Below are 23,377 nucleotides of genomic sequence, written 5' to 3'. Positions count from 1 at the left end.
TAGGTGGTGTTTGGTTCTCTAGTCCTAGGACTTTTTCTAGTCCCAACTAAAAAGTCCCTAGTCCCTAAAAAGTCCCTCCCTGTTTGTTTCCAAAGACTAAAAAGTCCCTAGTCCCTTCCTAGAGGTTATTAAATGACCATGTTGCCTCTAGTATATAGAAGAATAACAATTAAACAACATCATGGGGTGGCGGGCCAATGGGTGCATGAAGGGGCATTGTTGGAAAAGTCTCAAAAAGTCTCAAAAAGACTCTCCTTGAGAGTCTTCTTTATTTAGTCCCAAATGCCTAGTTTAGTCCTTAAAAAGTCCCTCCCATTTGGTAAAAAAATCTTTAAGAGGGACTTTTTCTAGTCCCTAAAAAAAAGTCCCTCGAAACAAACACCCCAGTCGCCTGGAATAAGAGCTCTAGTCGCCTTATCCTCCGGCTAGCCGTTCGCGTGCAGCCGTTTTATCTCTCGCCAAACATTTTCTCTTGGAAGGCACTCGTTTTCCTTTTGTCTCTTTCGAGAAAAGTATCTTCCTTGTAAGCCATCCTGCATCCGGGCAGTGCCAAGTCAACCACTCCACTCCCGCGCGCTCCCCTCTCGCGGCTTCGGTTCTTCCGCCCGCCGCCGATTGCTGCCGAGATGAGGTCGCAGCTTGACGCCGCCGCCACTGCGTCTTCGCCGCCGGCGTCCGCTCTCCGCCCCTGGCCGCCTCGGGCCCTCCTTAGGTGCACCCGGTACTGTTGATTACATTATGTTGCACGCATGCGGCGGCCTTGAACGCGGCGACGATTTGATCTATCGCTGCTCTTATCCACATCCTAATTCCTGCTCGTGCACTCTAGGGTTTGCGCGTTCCCCGGGCGGTTCCGCGTCAGGCGCAGTGACGGGATCAGGGTTGGCTGCTCGGCTAGCCATCTTCCCGGCGGCATCAAACGAGGTTCGCGGTACTAAATGCAGCAAACTCTTCCTTCGATACTTAGCCAATTACTACCTCTGTAAACTAATATAATATAAGACGTTTTAGATCACTAAAGTAGTACTCCCTCTGTAAACTAATATAAGAGCGTTTAGATCACTAAAGTAAGTGATCAAGTAAGTGATCTAGTTCTTATATTAGTTTACGGAGGGAGTAGGGTTCAAAACGTCTTAGAGGGAGTAGCTGTCTACAACTCTAGGCAGAGAGTTGTAATAGCAGTGGCAGAGCTTGACAAAGTTGTTTCGGGGGGCCAAATAGAATATACTCCCTCTGTCCCAAAATAAGTGCCTTAACTTTGTACTAACTTTAGTAGTATAAAATTGTACTAAAGTTGAGACGCTTATAACTTATTTTTGGGACGGAGGGAGTATGAGTTAGCGGGGGGTTGGTGGTCCCCCCCCCCCCCCCCCCCCCACCCGCTCCGCCGTTGTGTAATAATGAAAGGTTGTGACGAATTGGGTTTTCATGATAGATCGTTATCGATTATGTAAGTGTTCTCTGTTTAAGCTTTACCTTATCATAGGAGGAGCAAGAGTGTTCAAATCGGCAAAGAGGACATGTGGAAAGGAGACCGAGTCTAATGTGAACACGCCAACCACGTCGGGGGCAGAAAATCACCTATACTTTCCTGTTAAGGTGATCTTTTTTTATTGTTTCACTGGCGTACTATTCAGTTATTTGATCACCTGGCCTGATGCATGGGCATATGGGCTTAGTCTGAAAAAATCCAACCTGTAGTCAGGGGTGGAGCCAGCCCAGCGGGCCGCCATTGTGCACTGTAGCAGTCGTGTACAGTAATTGCTACAGTCTGCACTGGGTTTGGGGCCTGGGCCCTGGGGGCCTGGGGCCTGTATCTGCCACCGCCTGTAGTCTTGTTAAGGTTCCAGGGGCATATCATGTTATTTCTATTAGTTCAGTACATAATTTTGACCATAGATGGATCATGGAGGGGACATGTGATTTTTCGCTTATGTGGACAATGTGAGTGCATGGAGCCATTGATTGCTTGTGAGAGCATCTAAATGATTCTATGGTTATTTGTGTTATGAAAGCAACTTGTCTCTATTACATAGTCCATGGGGCATATATATATATATATATATATATATATATATTACACATGACTTGGGGTACAAGGAAAGAAAACATAGTCTAATAAGGACTCCTAGACCAATACTAATACTTCCTCACACCCCTGCAAAGCGTATGCACTAGCATTGTATTTGAAGAAGTGTAACACTAGAAAAAATGATAATTCAAATCCATGTCTAGAGAGTGCCGTCGTAGCATGAAGAGTCTTCAAAACCTGTCGCGTCAAACCAAAGGGGGATAACAAAGAGGTGGCACATCAAAGAAAGACATTGCATCACTTGAAGATACAACTGAAGTATCAAGAGAAGATGGGTTATCAAAATAAGATGGAACATCAAGGAATAAAGCATTGTGCAAAAAATCATGGCCCATGACAACCGACGGCAAAAGAAGCTCGGCGGCTAAGGCACAATGGGTGTAGATCAACAATGCAAAAAGAGTCCAGCAAATCCTATAGAAAACAACAAGGGCAAGTAGGCCACAAAAGTTGTATAGAAAGGCTCAGGACTAGAGAAAGGCCAACGGACAAAAGTTTGGTGGACTCGCCATTGTGTACATGGTGAGGTCAGCTAGAGCCCCACAAAGGTAACTGCTCACCGATGCGGCTGTTTTACATGTATACGTTGGCATACCATCCATCCATCATAATCATCATCGTAACAATAATATAAACATGTAACATGCGTATGCCAAATGGAAAGCCTGAATTTGTGGTCCTTGGACAAGTTTGTGGTCTCGGGTAGTAGGTCATGAGAGGGGCCCATATTCCCCCCTCCCAACGGAAGTCTGGCATGCTCATCTTGGATCAAGATAATGGGAACTAAGTTTCTAGGTCGGCACGAGTGGAACAAAGCACCGAGACATAAAGCCTGGCCTCCCACCGTTACCTCCCTAACTTACCATCACATTCCACAACATTGCATAATTAAACTTTATAACAATAAATGATTGTATCAGAGCCAAGTTAACATTACCCACCAACAACGTAAGATAAGAGCTACAATATGACTCGGGCAAAACCCTAAGCATGGCCACGACAAGCGCGGCTAAACACGGGAAAGCTTGCCTAGAATCCACACTTGGTACATTTGCAGACCTTTCTCATATCCAATGTCATCTCCGGATCCTATCAGCGAAGAAGCAAAACAATGGAAAGCAATCAACGGATGCATCTTATAACTACGACAAAGATACAACATGCTCATGGAATGCAATTCATGACATGACATGGATGATAAGCAACATTACCCTAATGCAACATGAATCAAGGTTCAATGGAATTAACATGTAATGGATAACACATGTTCAATTAATGCAACAATTAAGGATGATGGTTGAATGTTGATTATACTTAGCATTACATTAAGTGTGGTGAACATGGCTGTACATGGCATAAGATGGAGATGGGTTGCAGTAAATCTATCTACACATATTACATGGAGTGGAAATTTTTATATAAAGCATTTCCAATTACCTCATATAAAGAAAGGTTAATTATGGATTAAGCCTAACTCCAATAGTTGATGCAACATGCATGAAAATGACATATTACTGATCTTTGCACCATGCTGATCAAAATGGCATACTGAATCATGTTAAGCTAAGATAGGATGACTTAGTTATTAATTAGGCATTTTAAATAATGCATTAATGCTAATTAAATGGATGCAACAATTTAAAATGCTCTTACATGGATGCAGCAATTTAAAATACCCTAACACGGATGCAAATGACAATTCATGATCTATACATTTCTCTAATCAAGATTCATATATAATATGTTTAATTTGGAGCTATGGATTAAAAGATATGAATTATAGAAGTTTAGGTCATTTCTGGAATTTATAATTCAAAAGAATTCAAGGTATAACGCCTAGAAACTAAATGCACCGGAGCCTAGCTAGCCACAACAACTGACTAGTGGGACCAAGGGGAGGTTGACGAGGCGTTGGCGCAGTAGCGTGGTTGTGGTGGCTGATTGGTGGGAGGAAGGGGCCCACAGTCAGAGGTGTGGGTGCACGGTGGCTAGCCGGGGACGCTGACGGGTGGGACCGGGGGTCCATATGGTAGGTTCTGGCTATGTGGCAGGTGCTACCGAGGCTATAACTAGTTGCATTCGCTGACGGGTGGGGCCTAACTGCCACATGTGCGTGGTCAGCGATGGACCTTGGACCCTCACGGTCGGATGCGCAGCGAATGGACCGGATCGGCTGGAAGTGTGTGTGTGTGTGTGTGTGCAGAGAGAGAGAGAGAGAGAGAGAGAGCTGACAGGCGCAAGGACAGGGCCTATGAGTTGGTGACTTAGGTTGCGGTGGCGCGTCGGATTTGAACGACGGTGACCTACGGAGTGGCGGATGGACCTGGTCAGCGATTTCGACGCGCGCGATCGAACAAGCGAAGCGAGCCGCGTCTACCGGTGCTACACATGCAATCGGATGACGATGTGAAAGTCGTCGACCGCGAGGTGCAGCGACAGGTGCCCTCGGGTGTGTGTGATGCGTGGTGCGGGAGCTTGCTAACCAGTGGGTGGATGTCTGGGAGTGGGCTACGAGTGATTACGAGGCGGATGGCGCAACCGACAAGAGCAGATGGTCACCAGAACAACGCCGGCGACCATGCAGTGCGGCCGCCGACGGCGGTGCTCGTGGAAGCGGTGCAGGTGGATGGAACCGGGAAGGGGAAGTGAGAGGAAAGATGTGGCAGCTCACCGCGGGGACGTTGGCGTAGTCGAACGGGGCGGAGGACACCCGGTGGTGGCGAAATTGGCGGCAAGTCGGCGTTACCCGAAGGTGAAGAAGAGGACAAAGCGCTCGTCTCCTTGCGTCCGGGCTTGATCTGGTTGGTGAAGAGGAAGAAGGGGTTGTGGCGTATCCCTTGGACATGGCCGCGAGGACGGAGGAGGACGGTGGCCACTCCGGTGACGAGCTCGTGCCTTTGGCTATGCTCGGTTGGCTTGGGGAAGAAGGAAATAATAGGGGAGGGGCTCACCGGCGCCGCGGAAGAGAGGGGAGAGGCTAAGGTTAGGGTTGGAGGGGAAAGGGGGTTTTATGGTGGGCGATGATAAGAGAGCTCTTGTCAGCAAAATCACTACTTGTGATGCAAATGCCTCTCTCCTAGATTCAGAAAAAGGGAGGAGGAGGGCCTCTCGATGGGAGTGATTCCCCGAAAAAAGATCGTTCCCAGCATCCTCGAGTTCGTAGTCAAACTCACCTTCATCCACCTTTCATGGACTGGCGCGGGCAAGCGCCGATGTCTAGAGCAGGAGATGGAAGCTTGGGTTGAGGAGGCTGTCAACGAGTCATCAAAGGCGATAGATCGGTTATATTCGGATTTGTTGGCAACTCAGCCTCTTTGACAATGAGCTTTTGTTTGAGTGTATAGCCGAGGTTAAGTGTTCTAGAGGAAAAGGGCAGAAAAAGAGTTGATTACAACTGCACAAAAGGAATTCATCGAGACCTATCCGAACCAGCCTCTTTGACATGAGCTTTTGTTTGAATACGTCGGTACTTAAGTTTTTTGATGGTGTTAAATGGGGTATGGGCATGTGCTAGTTTCATGTACTTATATATGGGGCCACACTGTTTTCCCCCCATTATATGATTCTCAATTACCTTTTGCCTGGTTTTTATATGAGGTGCAGGCCGTCGGCGCTCGTGGCCGACGTCGGAGCGGAGGGGGATGTCTCTCCCGGGAGGAAGACGACAAGCACAAGGCAGGTGGTCTAGGCTGGGCTTTAGCGGGTTAGGTGGGGAGGTGGGCTTCCTGGCGGTTGGAAGAGAGGCCGAAGGGAGAGAGAAGAGATGGGCTGGGTGGTCACTGGGCTGTGTTGTGCTGCTGCCTCTCCCAATTCTCTTCTCTTTTCTTTTCCCAGAAAATAGAAAAAACAGAGTATAGGAATTAATTGAGGCCCCAAAACAATTTAGAAAATTCTGAAACTTGTTGTGGACCTTGCTGGAATATTTCCAAGCCACCATAAACATTTCAGGAATTTTCGACAAGGAAAATATATGCATTATTTAATAACACATAAATGGGTTTTGAATTGGGTGTAGGTGATGGAAGAGGGATCAAATAGTGAGAAAAATTGGGGAGCCTCTAGATGTGACATAAAGGCTATGTGCAAAGTATGAGAGTCTATCTCACACCAGAAGACCGAAAGGGAGAAGGGTCAAGTTAATTATTAATAAATAACATATCAATGTAAATTATTGAAGATATTTATTATAGGTTCCTAATACCATTGGAAGAATATTGATAGTGTTTTCAAGAGAATTCACCATGTGAAATCCCTCATTTTAAATAGATAAAAGATCTATGCAATTTATTTAATTGGATTTAATTAGGGTTGGCAATTTTAATAATGTTGAGGTTTTAATGAACCTCATTTCAAATTAAAGCATGCTGACATGATGCAAAAATAAAAATAAAAATCAATTCCTATTTAGGTTACTACCCCGGGATTTTGCACGTAGGGCGAGAGATACGAGGGAATCTGTGTGGAGGCAGGAAGAAGTGGAAGTAAAAGGGAGGAAAAAGACAAGGTGAGGCTCGTGCGCTGGCGAGCAACCTTACTAGCGGGCCCACCAGACAGCTAGGGAAAGAGGCAAGAGAAAGGCCACCTGAGCCAAATTTGGCCCAGTTAGGGTTTGGCTGACTATTTCTCTTTTTATTATTCTTATTGTCTTTATCCCCTCCAATTGCACAAATGGTTTAGTATAGCACTTTACACTACTATGATCAAGGATTTTCAAATGGGTATTTGACTGCCATATTGATTCAAAACCCAATTTTGCCCCAATTTGGGTTTGAACTGCAAGTAGGCGAAATATGGCTCCACAAGTCATGAATATTTTACTGGAGGTTATGGGCATCTTATTATCCCCAGATATTATTTTTCATGAATTTTTATCAAGGGAATCATCACCAGACAATTAGATTACAGTTCTTCCAATTTTTTGAATTTGAACAAAAGCACTTGATTGAAATACCAAAACTAATCCAGAAGTTTTGGGGTTAAAAGCAGGGGTTGGTTATGACAACTGTGAGCTAGCAAAACTACTAGCTCAGAGGTTTGATGACTACTCATGCACAACATTCACTTGGGGCAGATTTGAGACTAATGCAAAGTTTTTTAGGGTTTTGGCTTTGAAAGTATATGATGAGATCATGCCATGAAATGCATTATGTTACATGATGCTTCCAAACTCTATTACAACTCCTGATAAGCAGGTTTTCACAATGGGTCATTACACTTTGCAACAAATATACTATCAATGTACCTTCTGTTTCCTGAATATCCCATGCCTGTTCAACTTTGCAGGGAAACAACATGGTGAATATAGTAAGCATCACATTCTGCCTTCTACACAGAGTTGTTATAGGCCAGATGCAGTTAATGATGAAATCATTCCCCAGGATATCACAAAATATTACAAGTTTGCCATTTGCTTGCATATCTGATCCTATTAGAACACCTGTGCCTCTTAAGCTAGATGTGACTCTTCCACCACCGCCTGATGTCAGATGGAGTATTTCACGCTTGTACTATCTATTCAATACACAGCTTGACCGAAACATTGCCTTGTAAGTGAATATATCTAGTTTTTACTAGCTAGACATGTATATTTGGTAATGTGCAATGCCTCTTTGATCGTACTACTACACTTGCCAGGCTGCCACCTTTCTGCGCATTCCAAAAGTTCATCCTAAGTTACGCATAATAACTGAAGTTTCTTGCTCATGGTGAATTAACCTGGTACTTTGTCTTCGCTATATCTTCAAAGGTCTATTATCACTTTGCTCGTCACGTGCTTTTCTATTGTGTTCGTTGGAGGATTGCTATTTCATAAGTTCAGGTCTGTAACTTTCTTATTTGAAAGGGCTTGAATTTTCTGATTTATTCTTCTCTATTTGTAAGAGAGGATATCCTACATCTTCACTAGTCAGTACTAACATAAATGAAGTATACTGGTTTCTATTTTAGGAAGAAAGAACAGCCTCTGGAGGACTGCTTATGGGAAGCTTGGGCATGTCTATGTTCATCATCTACTCATCTGAAAGTAAGTGCTAGTTGCTTTCTGGGCTCAGAACAATATGTGCACTTAGTTATTCAATACTGTCTTTTCTTAGGTAATATCTTTGACAAATCATTCTGTATATATTTCCCTTTTAGAGGACTCTTTTTGATACATTCTTTTGCTTGTTTTCACAGCAAAGGACACGTATTGAGCGTCTTATTGGGTTCTTTCTTGCTATCTGGGGTATATTGTTCTATTCTCGTTTGTTAAGCGCGATGACAGAACAATTTAGAGTGAGTTTTTTTAAGTATTCTACAAAACTGAGGTGAAAAATCTTTACATAGAGCAAGTCTTTATCTGTCACCTGGTTTTACAGACCCAAATGCATAAGGTAAGGGAAGGAGCCCAGTTGCAGGTCCTTGAGGAGGATCATATCGTTATCTGTGGAGTCAATAGTCATCTGACGTCCATATTGAATCAGTTGAATAAGTTTCAGGAATCAGCAATTCGCCTAGGTACTGCTACAGCAAGGTAACTGAAGGATAACATAGCATTTTGGCAATATGTATTTACACAATTTTTTATACAGCCATTTACTTTCTTTGAACAATGTGAAGGAAGCAGAGAATTCTCCTTCTCTCGGAACTTCCCAGAAAGCATATTGAGAAGCTTGGAGATACCATATGTAAAGATTTAAATCATGTTGATGTATTCACCAAGAGGTAAAACGTTATGCAATTCTTCTTGTGATGCTTTCTGAACGCATGCAACTTGTTTTCAGTTTTTTACCCTTAGAACAGATGTTCCACTTGATATGTGAAAACTGACTTCACTTAAAATTTCAGTTGTAGCCTTAGCTTGACAAAATCATTCGAGAGAGCAGCAGCAAACAAAGCAAAGTCTATAATCATCTTACCATCAAAAAATGAACGGTATGTATATAACCATATAGGCATATGCCTTCCTTTATGTTTGCTGACTGGAAATAATTTGGGAGAAGGGAGGGTTGTTGTATTTTTATGTACTAGTGCATGCTATCTTTGTGGGCCATCAAACTCCTGTGTGCATGTGAATCCATTGTTCTAGTGTTGGATAGGACAACTGAAACTTTTCATTTCAATGGTTTGAGATGAATAACTTGAAAAGAAGCCGTGGCTATTATCAGAAAACATACCAAGACGAACTCTTTAAAGAAAATTCATGTATTTTCCTATTGAACATCGATGCCATATGCTACATTTTGATATATTATTTCTGAGTACCAACACTTATGTGAAAACAAATATGTGCCTGATTTGGTATTGTCTGAGGATTGAATGTAGGCATTCGCCCCTACACGGCTGGCCATGACGCCCTGCCAGGTTGAGAAGAGAGGGAGACACTATAATTTATGATTAGTGTTTGCCTAATTCTCAATGTTCAAGATGGCTGTTCTTTTATAGTATCGGCTAGTATCTAACCAATCAAATCTTATTCCTAAAATACACTCCCTCGGTCCCAAAATAATTAAAGTATTGGGTGTGTCCTAAGTCAAACTTGTTTAAGGTTGACCAACTTTATAGAAAAATGTGTGAAGATCTAAAATAGCAATGTGAGCGATACAAGAGAGCGTCCCCCCGGCCCTCTAAAGATGTGCCTGGCATAGCACGAGAAGACACAAGGAATGGTGCTTGGGATTCCTCAAGCATGAAAGCTTCAATCTCGGTCAGCAACGATTCATGGAGCTCAGCGAGGTGATCAGGGTCCATCTCCGAACCCAAGTACTCCCCGAGCACCAATTGCGCTTTGGTGGGCCATCCAGGAGGCCCATCACTGGCGAGGCAGTAAAAACAGGTCTGAGAGGCTCACGGAGTTTTTTTGGGTCGACCGGCGTAATTAATGCATGCCTGCATGCCTATAGTGGTCTACATTTCGTAGATACTCATCATGAGTCTACAACATGACGATTCGTCTTGTCCCAAGACGATAATGCCTGGTGCCCATTAGGGATGTGACAAGCGCCCTATCTTTTTGACTTTAACTCGACTCCAAGCGATGTATCTACAACAACCTTGTGCCATTTACAGACCTAGTGAGCTGTCAATGGCAGGGGAGGACGGAGGCCATAGGCCTATATAACGTATAAGGATTAGTTCTCTCTGCGAGCTCAATAGAAGACTAGAGCTAGGAGAAGAACAATAGAGCTATCCCGAGCAATAGAATTGCCCTGAGCAGTAGCTTGTAGCCACTCATATAAGCTGATCAAGAAATAGAGTAGGACATAGGGTATTACACCTCGCGGTGGCTTGAACCTGGGTAAAAAACCCGTGTCTCTGACGTGAAGTTTGCTGAAGTGTTTTAGCCCCTGGCTCAACAACTAAAAGGGGGTTAGCCTTAATCCCTGATCTTGACGATCACACGTCGGCATCTGTCGCGCCAGGTAGGGGGCTAAGGCTTTAGTTTTCTTCACCTGCTCATCAGCCATGCCCAAACGCGGAGCACAGTCAAAACGAGGGCCTCTTCACCGGCACGCTCAAGGCCCCCGTGTGGAGGAAGGCGACCGTGCTGTGGATGAATCCGCACCAAGGGAGGCGGCGGTGTCCAAGGAGCATGATGCAGCCGGCTCTCAGCAATCACCGCCTCCGACTCTTTCGAACCCTCACAGCGTGGGAGAACATCGTGGCATGGCCCATGAGTCCCAGTCAAAGGGCGCCGCGTCAGCCGCAGGCCAAGGGTCCGCCCACGCTCGTCGATCGGCCTGTCGTCGACTGGATTTCGAGGAGCCGAGCCTAAAGACTCCGCTCCACACCACACACACCCTACTTCAGTTCGCTCCCATGCAAACGGAGGAAGAATCTCTCATGGGGCTTTGGCTTCGGGAGGTTGTCGGTTTCGTGGATGTTGCCCACCATCGCCAGATAGTCGCAAGCGTCCAGGCTTCGTCGAAATCTGCCCACTCGCTCAGGCCCCACGATAGGCTTGCCATTGTCGTGGCCGCCGAGCCTTCCACGTGGTGAGACGAGGGTTCACCGTTCAAGATTACGCCTCATCACCTCTGCTCCAGTTGATGCCAATGACCTCCAAAAAGTCCGCAAAAGAAAGGACGAGGACGCACGCATCATGCTCGACCGACGGTGGAAGAGCCGGCGTGATCTTGAGGCTGGTGAGGATCGGGCTTCATCGGGATCGATAGTGGATCATTTGCACGTATCACTGGCCATCGACATCGACTTCTTGCCCTATGTAGCAGGTTGTCATGCGTTCACCTCCGAGCTCCGGCGGGTCATCTGGCCGGAGAAGTTCCGACCCGACCTGCCACAGAAGTACGACGGTTCTTTCTATCCAACGTAGTTCCTCCAGGTCTATACCACCGCTGTCCAAGCAGCCGGTGGTGACGAGATGGTTATGGCCAACTGGTTCCCCATGGGCCTGGAAGGGTCCGCTCGATCCTTGCTCATGAACCTGCCTCAAGGCTCGATCACCTCGTGGGAAGAGCTTTGTCATCAGTTCATGGCCAAATTTCAGGGCACGTTTGTACGCCCTGGCATGGAGATCGACCTCCATGCTGTTAAGCAGAAGAGCAAGTCGGTGAGGCAGCACATTCAATGCTTCAGCCAGGTTTGCAATGTTGAATTGTATATGTGGATTGCCTAGCCCTTTCCATCAGTTCGGACTTTTGGTTGCGTTGGCTAGTGCATGAAGCTTAACATGGTATCAGGGCCTAAGGTCTTGAGTTCAAGTCCCGACTTTCGCAATTTATCTAAAAATTGTTGCTGCCCCCTTTGTGTTCACGTATAGGCCTCTTGAGCCATACCTCTGAGTCTATCCACGTGTTGACTTCCTGTGTCACACGTGAGAGGGGGTGTTGAAGTGTATATGTGGATTGCCTAGCCCTTTCCATCAGTTCGGATTTTTGGTTGCGTTGGCTAGTGCATGGAGCTTAACACGCAACACTATCCCGAAGGTCTCTCCACATGCCGTCATCTTAGCCTTCCGCCATAGGGAGCATGATGAGAAGATGTTGCAGAAGTTCGGCACCCACAAAGTTCAAACTGTGGCCGAACTTTTCGCTCTAGCGGACAAGTGCACCAAGGCCGCCGAGGGCCAGGCTTTCCACCACACGTGCTTCGATCAGCCAAAAGATGGAGGTGCCGTTCATTGCGGCTCTTCTGAGAAGGCCAAGAAGCGCAAGCCCGAGCTCGTCCTAGCAGCAGAGCCCCAAGTACGCAAGTCGCCACAGGTTGAACCCGGGGCCGACCAAAGGAAGGCTGGTGATCAAGGTCCATCCCCGAATGCTAGTACTTCCCGAGCACCAACCATGCTTCGGTGGGTTATCCAGGAGGTCCACCACCGGCAAGGTACTAAAAACAGGTTTGAGAGGTTCACTTAAAGAGTTTTTCTTGGGCCGACCGACGTAGGCCTCGCATGCCTACGACGGTCTACATTTCGTAGATACTCATCATGAGTCTACAGTACGACGGCTCGTCTCGTCCCAAGATGATATCTCCTGATGTTCATCAAATACGTGACATGCGCCCTATCTTTTTGACTTCGACGCCACCGCAGTGATGTATCTGAACATGGGTAAAAAACCCGTGTCTCTGACGTGAAGTTTGCTTAAGTGTTTTAGTTTCTGTCCGAACTCCGAACGACTAAAAGGGGGTTAGCCTAATCCCTGATCTCGGCGATCACATGTCGACATTTGGCACGCCAGGTAGGGGGCTAAGTCTTCAGTTTTCTTTAGCACTTCATCAACCATGCCCAAGCATGGAGCACAGTCGAAAACATGGGCCTCTTCGTCGGCACGCTCAAGCCCTCCCGTGTGGAGGAAGGTGACCACGCCATAGATGAATCCTCGCCAAGGGAGGCGGCAGTGTTTGGGGAGCATGCCACGGCCGACTCTCAGCAATCATCACCTATGGCGCTTTCGAACCCTCACAGCGTGGGAGAACATCGTGGCACGACCCGTGAGTCCCAGTCAAAGGGCGCCACGTCAGCCGGTAGCCAAGGGCCTGCCCACGCTTGTCGACCGGCCTGCTGTCGGCTGGACTTCAAGGAGCCGAGCCTAATGACTGCGCTCCACGCCACACGCACCCTACTTCAGTTCCCTCTCGTGCAAACGGAGGAAGAATCTCCCATGGGCCTTTGGCTTGGGGAGGTTGTTCTAGATGTTAATATATTTTATAAAGAATCTCATGAGACTAATTTGGCGTTCTAGATGTTAATGTATTTTTATATAGACTTGGTCGACCATGGAAGCCATTTTCTTGGTGCGACAACTTATGGAGAGATACAGGGAGCAAAAGAAGGACCGGCATATGGTGTTCATTGACTTGGAGAAGGCCCACGATAAGATACCGCGGAATGTCATGTGGTGGGCCTTGGAGAAACACAAAGTCCCAACAAGGTACATTAGCCTCATCAAGGACATGTATGATAATGTTGGGATTCGAACAAGTGATGGCGGCACTGATGACTTCTCTATTAAAGCAGGACTGCACCAAGGGTCAGCTTTGAGCCCTTATCGTTTTGCTTTGGTGATGGATGAGGTCACAAGGGATATACAAGGAGATATCCCATGGTGTATGCTCTTTGCCGATAAGCTGTGGAGACAGACTTTAGAATCAAAAGGTTTTAGGCTTAGTAGAACTAAAAATGAGTACATGAGGTGCGATTTTAGTACTACTAGGCAGGAGGAGGAGGAAGTTAGTCGTGATGGGCAGGTGGTATCTCAGAAGGAAACCTTCCGATATTTGGTGTCAATGCTGCAGAAGGATGGTGATATCGATGAAGATGTAAGCCATCGAATCAAAGCTGGATGGATGAAGTGGCGCAAGCGTTCTGTGATAAGAGAGTGCCACAAAAGCTAAAAGGCAGATTCTATAGGATGGCGATTCAACCTGCGATGTTGTATGGAGCTGAATGTTGGCCAACTAAAACGGGTGTAGCAGAGATGCACATGTTGAGATGGATATGTGGCCACACAAGAAAGGATCAGGTCCAGAATGATGATATACGCGATAGAGTTACGGTGGCACCGATTGAGAGAAGTTTGTCCAACATCGCCTGAGATGGTTTGGGCATATATAGCGCAGGCCTCCAGAAGCGCCAATGCATAGCGGACAGTTAAGGCGTGCTGATAATGTCAAGAGAGGTCGGGGTAGACCAAACTTGACATGGGAGGAGTCTGTAAAGAGAGATATGAAGGACTGAAATATCACCAAAGATTTAGCCATGGACAGAGTGTATGGAAGTTAGCTATCCATGTGCTAGAACCATGACTTGGTCTTGATATCTTATGGGCTTCAACTCTAGCGTACCCCAACTTGTTTGGGACTGAAAGAATTTGTTGTTGTTGTATAGACTTGGTCAAACTGAAACAAGTTTGACTTAAGGCGAACCTAGAACTACAATTATTTTGGAATGGAGGGAGTAGCCCACAAATACTAAACATCTTATCTGCAATTAATAGCCAATATTGCATGATAAGACCACTGCCATAGGGCACATGTACCATACCAGAACTGCTGTTGTTGTTTGATGACTTGTCTTATTTATTTATTTATGTAAAGCTCATCTTGTTGAACATGATCAGATATGAAGTGGATACAGATGCATTTCTTTCTCTGTTGGCTCTCCAGTCTCTTCCACGAATTGCATTGGTTCCTACCATTGTTGAGGTATATACAAGATCCACCATGTATACCAGTTTTGATATATCAACATTTAAGCATTTATTTATTCATCATGTTCTATCAATGTAGGCTTCTAACTCGACCACTATCGAACTTCTGAAATCAATCACAGGCTTAAATGTGCAACCGGTGGAGATGGTTGCCTCTAAGTTGTTTGTGCAGTGCTCTAGGCAAAAGGGCCTTCTTAAAATCTACAGACACTTGCTTAATTCTCGCAGTAATGCTCTTATCTTCCTGATATGCATTTTCGGATACAATAAGTTTGGGAAGGGTGCAGATGGCTATTGCTATTATATGTAGGGTTTAGCAACCGAGAGGTCACAGAGAAATGAACAAATAAATGCATCTAACTGCGATAATTTTGTTGTAGTAGGACTATATTTCCGTGCCACGTCGCTATTCTCCATCGCCATCGTTCACTGCCTCTGCTTGCTGATTTCCATGCACGCCGCCTGTCATAGCTCTGGTTTTCTCCCGCATCCCTCCACCTCCACATCTCCCTATCAGCCCCCCCCCCCCCCCCCCCCCCCCCGGCCCGCGTGCGTCAAGTGTTGGGCTGCTATGTTTCGAGCTAACTAGTACTCCCTCCGTCCGGAAATACTTGTCCTAAAAATGGTTGTATCTAGACTTATTTTAGTTATAGATACATCCATTTTATCCATTTATTGGACAAGTATTTTCGGACGGAGGGAGTAGCTGGTTGGACACATATTAGAAAACAGCTCCAATGTAGTAGTCATGGGCCTCTGTTTCCATACTCCTTACCTGGTGTTTTTTGACGATGTTAAGTACACATGTGTGGTCTTCGTCTCTGGGGCTTCTTCTTTGGCGAGGTCTCCTGTCCGCCGCAGCTTTATGTCCCCGTGGAGACTACTGCACTTGGTGTTGACAAGGTTGATATTGATGCTGCCAAGGTTTCTGATGATGCCGCTCTTTGCGTACGGTTAGGCTGGTTCCGACTACCAGGCGGCCTCGAGTCATACCAGGATCAACTGACCGCGTATGCTCAATGGCTTGATGATGATCCATGTTGTGCGACTGTCCTCATTGCTAGTGTCCTCTTGGTTTTTTCCTGAGATAGTGGGATTCTATACGCCCTTTTTCTGTGTGGAATTATCTTTATCAGTGTTATGAACCCTATGTTGACGCTGTATATCTATCTATGGTTCTTGGAAGTACGTGGAATTATCTTTTTTAGTGTTACCCGCTAGCACTGCTGTTAGGATCGACGTAAAATCCCTCCACACTATCACCCACTAAGAATCCACGAAGGAGCAACCAACACGATCACAAAGGTCTAGTTTTGCTCAGGGTGGATCTTCACGATGTAGGCTATCTCCAAGCCCGTACAAACTTCTTGGTTTCTTCACAACTTAAAGACTTATCGAAAAAGGCTTTCGCCCCGCTTTATATATAAAGCACCAAACAACAGCACCCGGTACAAACGCACACCCCCACAACACACACACACACCCAAGTCAGGATACATAGGCGCTGAGCGCAGCAACACCATCCCTAGCACTACGCGAAGAGGTGAAGCCACATATGACGAATCGTGGGCTCCTAGGTGACGCCTTCACGAAGGGGACGACACAGTAGCGCCGCCACCGCCCGATCCGAGGATCAGAGTTTCCCCTGGAGCAACTATGGGCAATGAGAGCCGCGACGATGCCTTCAAGAAGGGAACAAGCTTTGCCGCCGCCGGTCCGTCCGAAGATAGAGCAGGTTTTCACCCCGGCCACCATTCACCACCGCCGAACGCCACACCCCGGCTACCATGCCGCCCACACGGCCATGGTAACCGGGCAGCACCAAGCCACGGGCTTTGCCCATGAGCACCGCGGGACCCACCACCAGGGCCGCCACCCCGGCATCCAAGACCTTGACACCACCTCACCCGAGATCCGCCGCTACCCCAACCAAAGACACGAGCGGAAAGGACCCGCCTTTCGCACCCCTGGGCTGCCCCCAGTGCCAAGACCCAATAGGCCGGTCGAAACTGGCCTCCATCGCCTCGTCCTGCGGCACTGGGCGCGAGACGAGCTCGGTCCTGCTGCCGGGCGCGAGACGAGCTCGGTCCTGCTGCCTAGACGAGCTTGATCCTGCTGCCGGGTGCGAGACGAGTGATGGACCGCAGCTGGGGGAGGGCCAACCCTTCGACGAAGGTTGCGCCCGGATGACGAGGAGAGAGCTCTAAGGTTGCAACGGGCCGCCTACAGACAAGCCGACGCCGAAAATCCAGCCGCTGCCGCAACCGACCCGCCAAGGGAAGCAGCCACGCCGGGCCACTGCCCACCCGGTGAGCTCCAAGCACCTAGCCGGTCTAGGAGGTGCAGACCCTCCAAAAATAACAAGATTGAGGTTGGTGATGAATCCCTTGCTCTTGTGCTACAAAAGATAATCTCCTCCACACTCAAACTCTCTCAAGATATGGCTTTTAGATTGGAGAGGTAGGAGTGGAAAACAAGGACGGGATTAGAGATCAAAGACTTGGCTTGTTGGTTGGAGTAGAAAGCTCTTTGAACTCAACACAAGAAGGTGGTGTTCTCTCAGAAAATATGATGGGGGTGGAGTTTGCTTCGAGTGAACTGTTGGGATAGGTGGGCGTATAAATAGGAGGGACCAGAAATCGGACTGTCATGCACTTTTAACACAGCTCAGAGGAAGCGGAGTGATCAGGTCAGAAGTTCTGAACAATGCTAAACGTGGAAACTTTCAAATGGCTCCGAGTGGACTACCTTGCATGTGGCACTCTCTCTAGAACGCCTTCAGAGTTTCCAAGCGGGGTCGTTTAGAGGTTTTGAAGAGGATACAGAGAAGTGGTCAACTAGGGTTTTGGAACGGCTATATCTGGATAGTGGCTCAGAGACTCTGAAGGAATGAAACTTAGGTACATATAGTGGAGAAATGTAAGTCTTTTGTGGACATTGGACTTTGATCTTTAAGCACATATGGCAAGAGACTCAGCTTAGCCAGCACATTCCCCTTTTGATAGTATCGGCATACCTATGACCCAATGTGATCTTGGATAACTAAAATGTAAAAACTAAGTCCTTGGCTTGGCCAAAACTTGTCTTCATGCAAATTTAGTGGGGTTACCTTTCATCTCCTTTGTTGCAACCGAATGGAACTTTACTAAGATAAGCTAGTTAAAACATTAGTTCCTTCAGATATGTTGACATTAATTACCAAAATCCACCAAGGGGATTAGATGCACTTTTACACTCCGAACAAATTAGCTATCCATCATACACCCCCGATAGCACTGCCGGATCCGGAACATCGACAATTGACACTCCTATCTCCTAGTAAACGAAATTTAAATGACTCAAGACCAGCTTCAACCTTTTGCTGTCTTTCAACAAATTCTGGACTTTATCACATGTGCTTAGAAGGACTCACCAGTTCATGCCCTCCGAGCTTCAAATAGCACATTTATTCACGAAGGCACAAAATCGAGCTCAACACAGCTATTTTCTTCCCAAAGTGAGTGCTGTAGACCCACCATAGATTTGTGTGGTTCCTCTTTTCTATAGGGGGTATATTTGCATATGTATCATGTGTACACTCTGGCCTGTTTTGCCCATAGCAATACAAGGTCCAGCTCGTAATAGGTGAATAGAGCTAAACTATCGGAGATGATAAGGATGGACGCTAACTCTGGGCTCTTATCATTTGTCTTTCATGACCTCTAGCACAATCGTAAGATGAACGGTGAATTAATCATCGACACTCCCCCATATGCGTGACCTCCACCAGTGTTCTGGATTGATGGCTGGTCAGACCGGTCCCAGCCACTGGTCTGACCGCCTCCTCTTGCAGACTTGGCCACCAAGTCGTCATCCACTCTTGGCAAATCCGGCAATCTGATCTGACTGACACCCTCGCCGAACAGCCTCTCATGATTTATTTACAATGTGTGCCCCCTCCCATCCTTATGCTACTTGTCTAGGATACATGAGTCTGACTCAAACTCTATTCCTACCCTATCCATACTCGTTGCAGTACCCTATCACAATACTACAACCTCTCCAAGTCCAGCTCATAATACACATTTCTGACTAAAACTCATTTTGGTTCGTATGCATGCTTTTGCCTTGCATTAATTGTTTACCTGTATCAGCCTTGTTTTTAGCCTAGATGATAGGACCATTATCCTACTTGGTCTTGTGACTTGTTTTGTTTTATCCTGCAGAGAATGTTTTCAACATTTTCAGCATTCCTGAAGTAGGAGGCATGAAGTTTAAGGACGTGAGACGTAAAGTCCAAGATGTAATGTTGTTTCAAATAAGTGAATGCCTAAACTCAGCAGTCTGCATCACTTCTTTGTTGTGATTCCCCTTTATGCTCATCATCAGGCAGTCGTTTGTGGTATTTTTCGGTCTGGTGGGATTCACTTCCACCCAGGTGACGATGAAGTATTGAAAGAAACAGATAAAGTATGTATTTTCTGGCTTTTGTTTTCTGTATTAGGGGCTACCAATCAAAGCCTTTTCTCCAGGTCTAAGATTCCACAAGAAAAATCTGTTGTTAGTTTTTCTTCATAACTGGTTTTCCTAAGCCATTTGTCAAAGTAACTACTCAAATTTTGCCAGTTCAAAAAATTATTACAATTTTCTGTTAAATATGTTCATTACCATATTTTGTTGCACCCTTGCTTTATGTTACATATCCTTTTAGTTCTTACTTAACACTGATATAAGCATATGCGATGTTATGAACACGTTACAAATATCTTTGGACCTTTTCCATGAAGTATTATTTGTTGGGAAACAAGGAAAATGCAGCATGAACTATATTATTTATAGGAAACATTATGATGGGTCGATGTTACATTATTTTGCATTTGTACCATCAGTCTTGACAAGATGCTTGGCCTATAATTTCCTAGTGGATTCCCTGATGCACTCTTCATTTCGTTGCTTCACAGTTGCTTCTTATTTCTCCTGTCTGCGGGAAGAGAAAATCACAGTATTCAGTTTTAAATATATCTGAACGAACAGATAATTCAGTTAATTACTCAGAACCAAAAGAGGGTCAAAGATCTTCTAGTGTGGTTACTGAGCTGAAGGAAACACGGCTAAAGAACATTGTAGAGCGGCCGTCAAAATCACTCTCTAAGGTAATTCAGTGTGATGATGTATTGGTGAAAATTCCCCCCTTGTCAAATTACTTGGTTCATCAAATTAGCTTTATGCAGAGCAGCGAATGTACACTGGGACCAAGGGAATGCATACTTATTGTTGGTTGGAGGCCAAAAATTACTGATATGATTCGAGAATATGATAATTACCTTGGACCTGGTAGTGTATTGGTATGTATAGACTCAGAGGGTACAAGAAATTAATATACTGCTCTCAGTTTTAATACTAGTGCTTAGGGTGGAACTTGTATAACAAATTCAGTTAATGTGCAGGAAATATTGTCAGAAACCCCTATTACAGAGCGGACGAGTGTTGTCAACCCCCTTATGCAGAGCCAACTTAAAAATATTAAAGTTACTCATAAGGTCCTCTCTCTCTTTTATGCAGTAACCTTTGAAGCTCACGGACAGAATGCTGCATGGACTTGATCTTAGCCCTACTCTTATTATTTCCTAATTTTTATGTGTTAATGTTTCATACAGGTGGGATGTCCTATGAACTATGATACTTTGAAGGAAGCGATTATTAACATTAGGAAATCTGCCAAGTGTGACAAAAATGTTCCACTTTCAGTCGTGGTGATATCTGATAGAGACTGGCTCATTGGAGGTACAAGTAACATGCCAACAACAGAAATATGCTATTTCTTACATCAGTAAATGACTACAAGCTGCACCTGCACCTGAGATGAACAGTAAATTCGATTTTTTTGCATCAAAATGTAGTATTGAATGCACAGCCAGCTCACCCAAAAAATTCAAGTTGACGGGAAAAGTGCGCAATGTACCCCCCCCCCCCCCCCCCCTCTAAAGTGAGCTGCAATTGTTTATTTAAAAATGCAGTAGCCAGGTTTTGAACTATGTCTGCCCTTCTCTATTAGTTCGGACTCTTGGGTGAACTGAGAGGTGCATGCAATTCAATATGAGGTATTAGAGCCAAGAGGTCCTGAATTTAAGACCTGTCTAACAAAAATATTTGTGGCCTACATCAATTCCATGTCTAAGACCTGACATAGCCTAGACATGTGGGAAGTGTTGAAGCACCTACTCTTCTCCGTCAATTTGGACTTTTAAGTGAATTGGCTGGCGCATGCAAATCTATATGGTGTTAGAGCCAACAGGTCTCGATCTGAAGACCCTGCCAAAACACTATTAATAAGAACCATTGCGGCTTACATCAGTTCCACGTGTGAAATGGTCGGTTGCGTACAACTTCCAACCAAGAGGCTTAGGCTTCAAAACCCAATTAATGCTATAAATAATTCTGGTCTGCCCCGGCTTTCACTGCCCACGTGTCTCCCATCTCTCTCGGTTCGGACCTTTGGATGAAAAAATTGGCTGGTGCATGCAATTCTACAAAAAAAAAAGTTACATATGTCGGGAGTCATTCGTATGCGTGTATATTTGTATGGAAAAGGAACTTTTTTGCTCTTTGAAAATAACAAATTCAGCTCTAAAAAGGTACAGCACTAAACTTGTTTCCTTACACCGGGCGCAAAACTGATATTCTTTTGCAGAAAATTTGCATGCACAATAAGGGCTCAAATTTTTTACATGCGTAATTGTTTTCAGAAACGTTTGACATTTGGAAAATAGGTTTTCTCCGTCCAGGAGCACGTGCTCTCTAATGCACCTTTGAATTACTGTACTATTTCCCTGTTATATATGGAGAAGTTTCATCTGTGTATGTGGCTTTGCAGATACTGTACAGGCTGATAAGCAATTGGCATATACCCTTCTCCTTGCAGAAAATATTTGCCAGAAAAATGACATTAAGGTCAGTTCTCACTACAAATAATGTTAAGAAATGTGAAACTGAACCTCTGTGTTTCTCATCAAAGCGCTGCTATGCATTTCTTGTGGGGCATGTAACATATTGATAATGTGAACTGTCTGGAAAGACTAAAACTTGACCCTGAATCAACAAATCACTACTCTTTTGCGTTGCTAGTGGCTCAACAAAATAGAAAGTTCTCCAAGGCTATTTTGTTTCGTGCTCCCTGAACTTAAACTTAATCTGGCCTGGTTCAGTTAGTCATGTTATCTGATAAATACTACCATGCTAAAAGAAATACCAATTTGCTCGAAATTTCAAATTCTCACTTTAATGCGTCCTATAGGTTCAGCATCTTGTATCAGAAATTGTAGACACGGGGCTGGGAAAGCAAGTAAGAATCTTATTATATCTCAACTGCTCAGTTCATCAAATGTATTTAAATTTTGGAAATAAGTAACTACCTCTGCATTTTATGCAGATAACTAGAATAAGACCCTCCCTTTCATTTATTGGAGCAGAGGAAGTTATGAGTCTTGTGACGGCACAAGGTTGGTTGTGTACTTATTAGTTGTCTCTTTATTTTCCTAAAAAGGCTCTATCTCATGATAAAAATGAAATGTAGTTGCGGAATGTAGTGAGCTGAATGAAGTATGGAAGGATATTCTGGATGCTGAAGGAGATGAGATTTATATTAAGGTAATATGATCGTAATGGTATCCCTGTGCATTCTCTGCTTGTGGTCAGTAAATCATCTGTCCTGCTGCATGTGCTCATTGTAGGAAGTAGGACTGTACATGAAGGAAGGAGAGAAAATATCATTCACTGAGCTGTCTGAAAGGGCAGTTTTGCGTCGTGAAGTTGCCATTGGTTATGTTAAGGACCAGAAGCAGGTTAATACTCTCTTTTTATTTGTTAGATAATGCGGAAATGGTGTTCTCTAAGTACATAAGATCCTAACATGAGGTTCTTTCTAACTTCACTATTCAGAAGCTATCTAGCTTCTTTAGATCTATTTTTTGTGGACTGGCGCTCTTTTCAGTTTTTACTTTGGGAATATTGGCAACCATAATTCATCTATTGTTTAACCATGGCAGCATATAAATCCTACGAACAAGTTGCAGCCACTTTCTCTTGAAATGACAGATTCACTCATCGTGATATCAGAGTTTGAAGGTGAACAACCAATTGTGAGGGGCAGCAAAACTTCGGCATGACATTTTCAGCTTGCCATTCTTCTGAAATTTTGACAGTTTTTGCTACCCAAGGAGATGAAATATAGCCTGTTACTTATCTGTTCAAAGAGATAAAAAATGTCATTTGATCAAATATAACTTGTCTCCGTAGCTATAGAAATTTTGTGGCCACTTATATTATTGTAAATGACAATAGTTATATTAGATTACTCAATGGCATGTTTGGTAGGCTGCATGTGGGCCATGCATGCTCTGGGGAGCCCAATTTGGCCTGTGTGGCCTGCATGGCATAATGTTTAAAGCATTGTTGAGCTTAGCTCAGGAGGAACGTTGGAATGGGCCATTTCCAGCGAGCCAAACCTGAGCGATGCAAGCGAGTGCATGTGGCTGCATGCGTGGCAACCAAACTATGTATAGAACATTATTTTTTGCCTGCATTTACTTAAGCAAGCCCAACCGAAATACAGATGCAAGGAGGCCAAAATCCATGCATGTAACTAAACATGCCCCCAAGTGCT

At 45.0% G+C, this 23,377-nt stretch overlaps 1 protein-coding gene across 5 annotated transcripts; it reads left to right on the top strand.

Moving 5' to 3' along the window:
- The first annotated feature begins 423 nt into the window (after positions 1-423).
- LOC109753858 (putative ion channel POLLUX-like 2) lies at positions 424-23,343 on the top strand. Of its 5 annotated transcripts, XM_073510080.1 has the most exons (25): positions 425-721; positions 830-924; positions 1,487-1,599; positions 5,696-6,596; positions 7,376-7,638; positions 7,839-7,910; positions 8,039-8,114; positions 8,267-8,365; positions 8,449-8,603; positions 8,690-8,794; positions 8,918-9,004; positions 14,647-14,731; positions 14,816-14,963; positions 18,942-19,018; positions 19,105-19,185; positions 19,677-19,868; positions 19,947-20,060; positions 20,163-20,255; positions 20,373-20,499; positions 21,590-21,666; positions 22,010-22,057; positions 22,145-22,214; positions 22,289-22,362; positions 22,446-22,556; positions 22,761-23,343. In XM_073510080.1, the coding sequence occupies exons 5-25, from the start codon at positions 7,385-7,387 to the stop codon at positions 22,878-22,880; spliced, it is 2,265 nt and encodes a 754-aa protein (XP_073366181.1). In that variant the 5' UTR covers positions 425-721; positions 830-924; positions 1,487-1,599; positions 5,696-6,596; positions 7,376-7,384; the 3' UTR covers positions 22,881-23,343. The 5 variants fall into 5 exon arrangements, with proteins under 5 accessions (XP_020168370.3, XP_073366181.1, XP_020168371.3 ...); XM_020312781.4 differs by lacking the exon at positions 5,696-6,596 and having other exon boundaries at positions 424-721; XM_020312782.4 differs by lacking the exon at positions 5,696-6,596 and having other exon boundaries at positions 446-712.
- The last annotated feature ends 34 nt before the right edge of the window (positions 23,344-23,377 follow it).

Source organism: Aegilops tauschii, chromosome 1, assembly GCF_002575655.3.
Source record: "Aegilops tauschii subsp. strangulata cultivar AL8/78 chromosome 1, Aet v6.0, whole genome shotgun sequence".
Taxonomy (NCBI): domain Eukaryota; kingdom Viridiplantae; phylum Streptophyta; class Magnoliopsida; order Poales; family Poaceae; genus Aegilops; species Aegilops tauschii.
The sequence above is the reverse complement of the archived record's forward strand: the minus strand, read 5'-3'. Positions and strand labels throughout refer to the sequence as shown.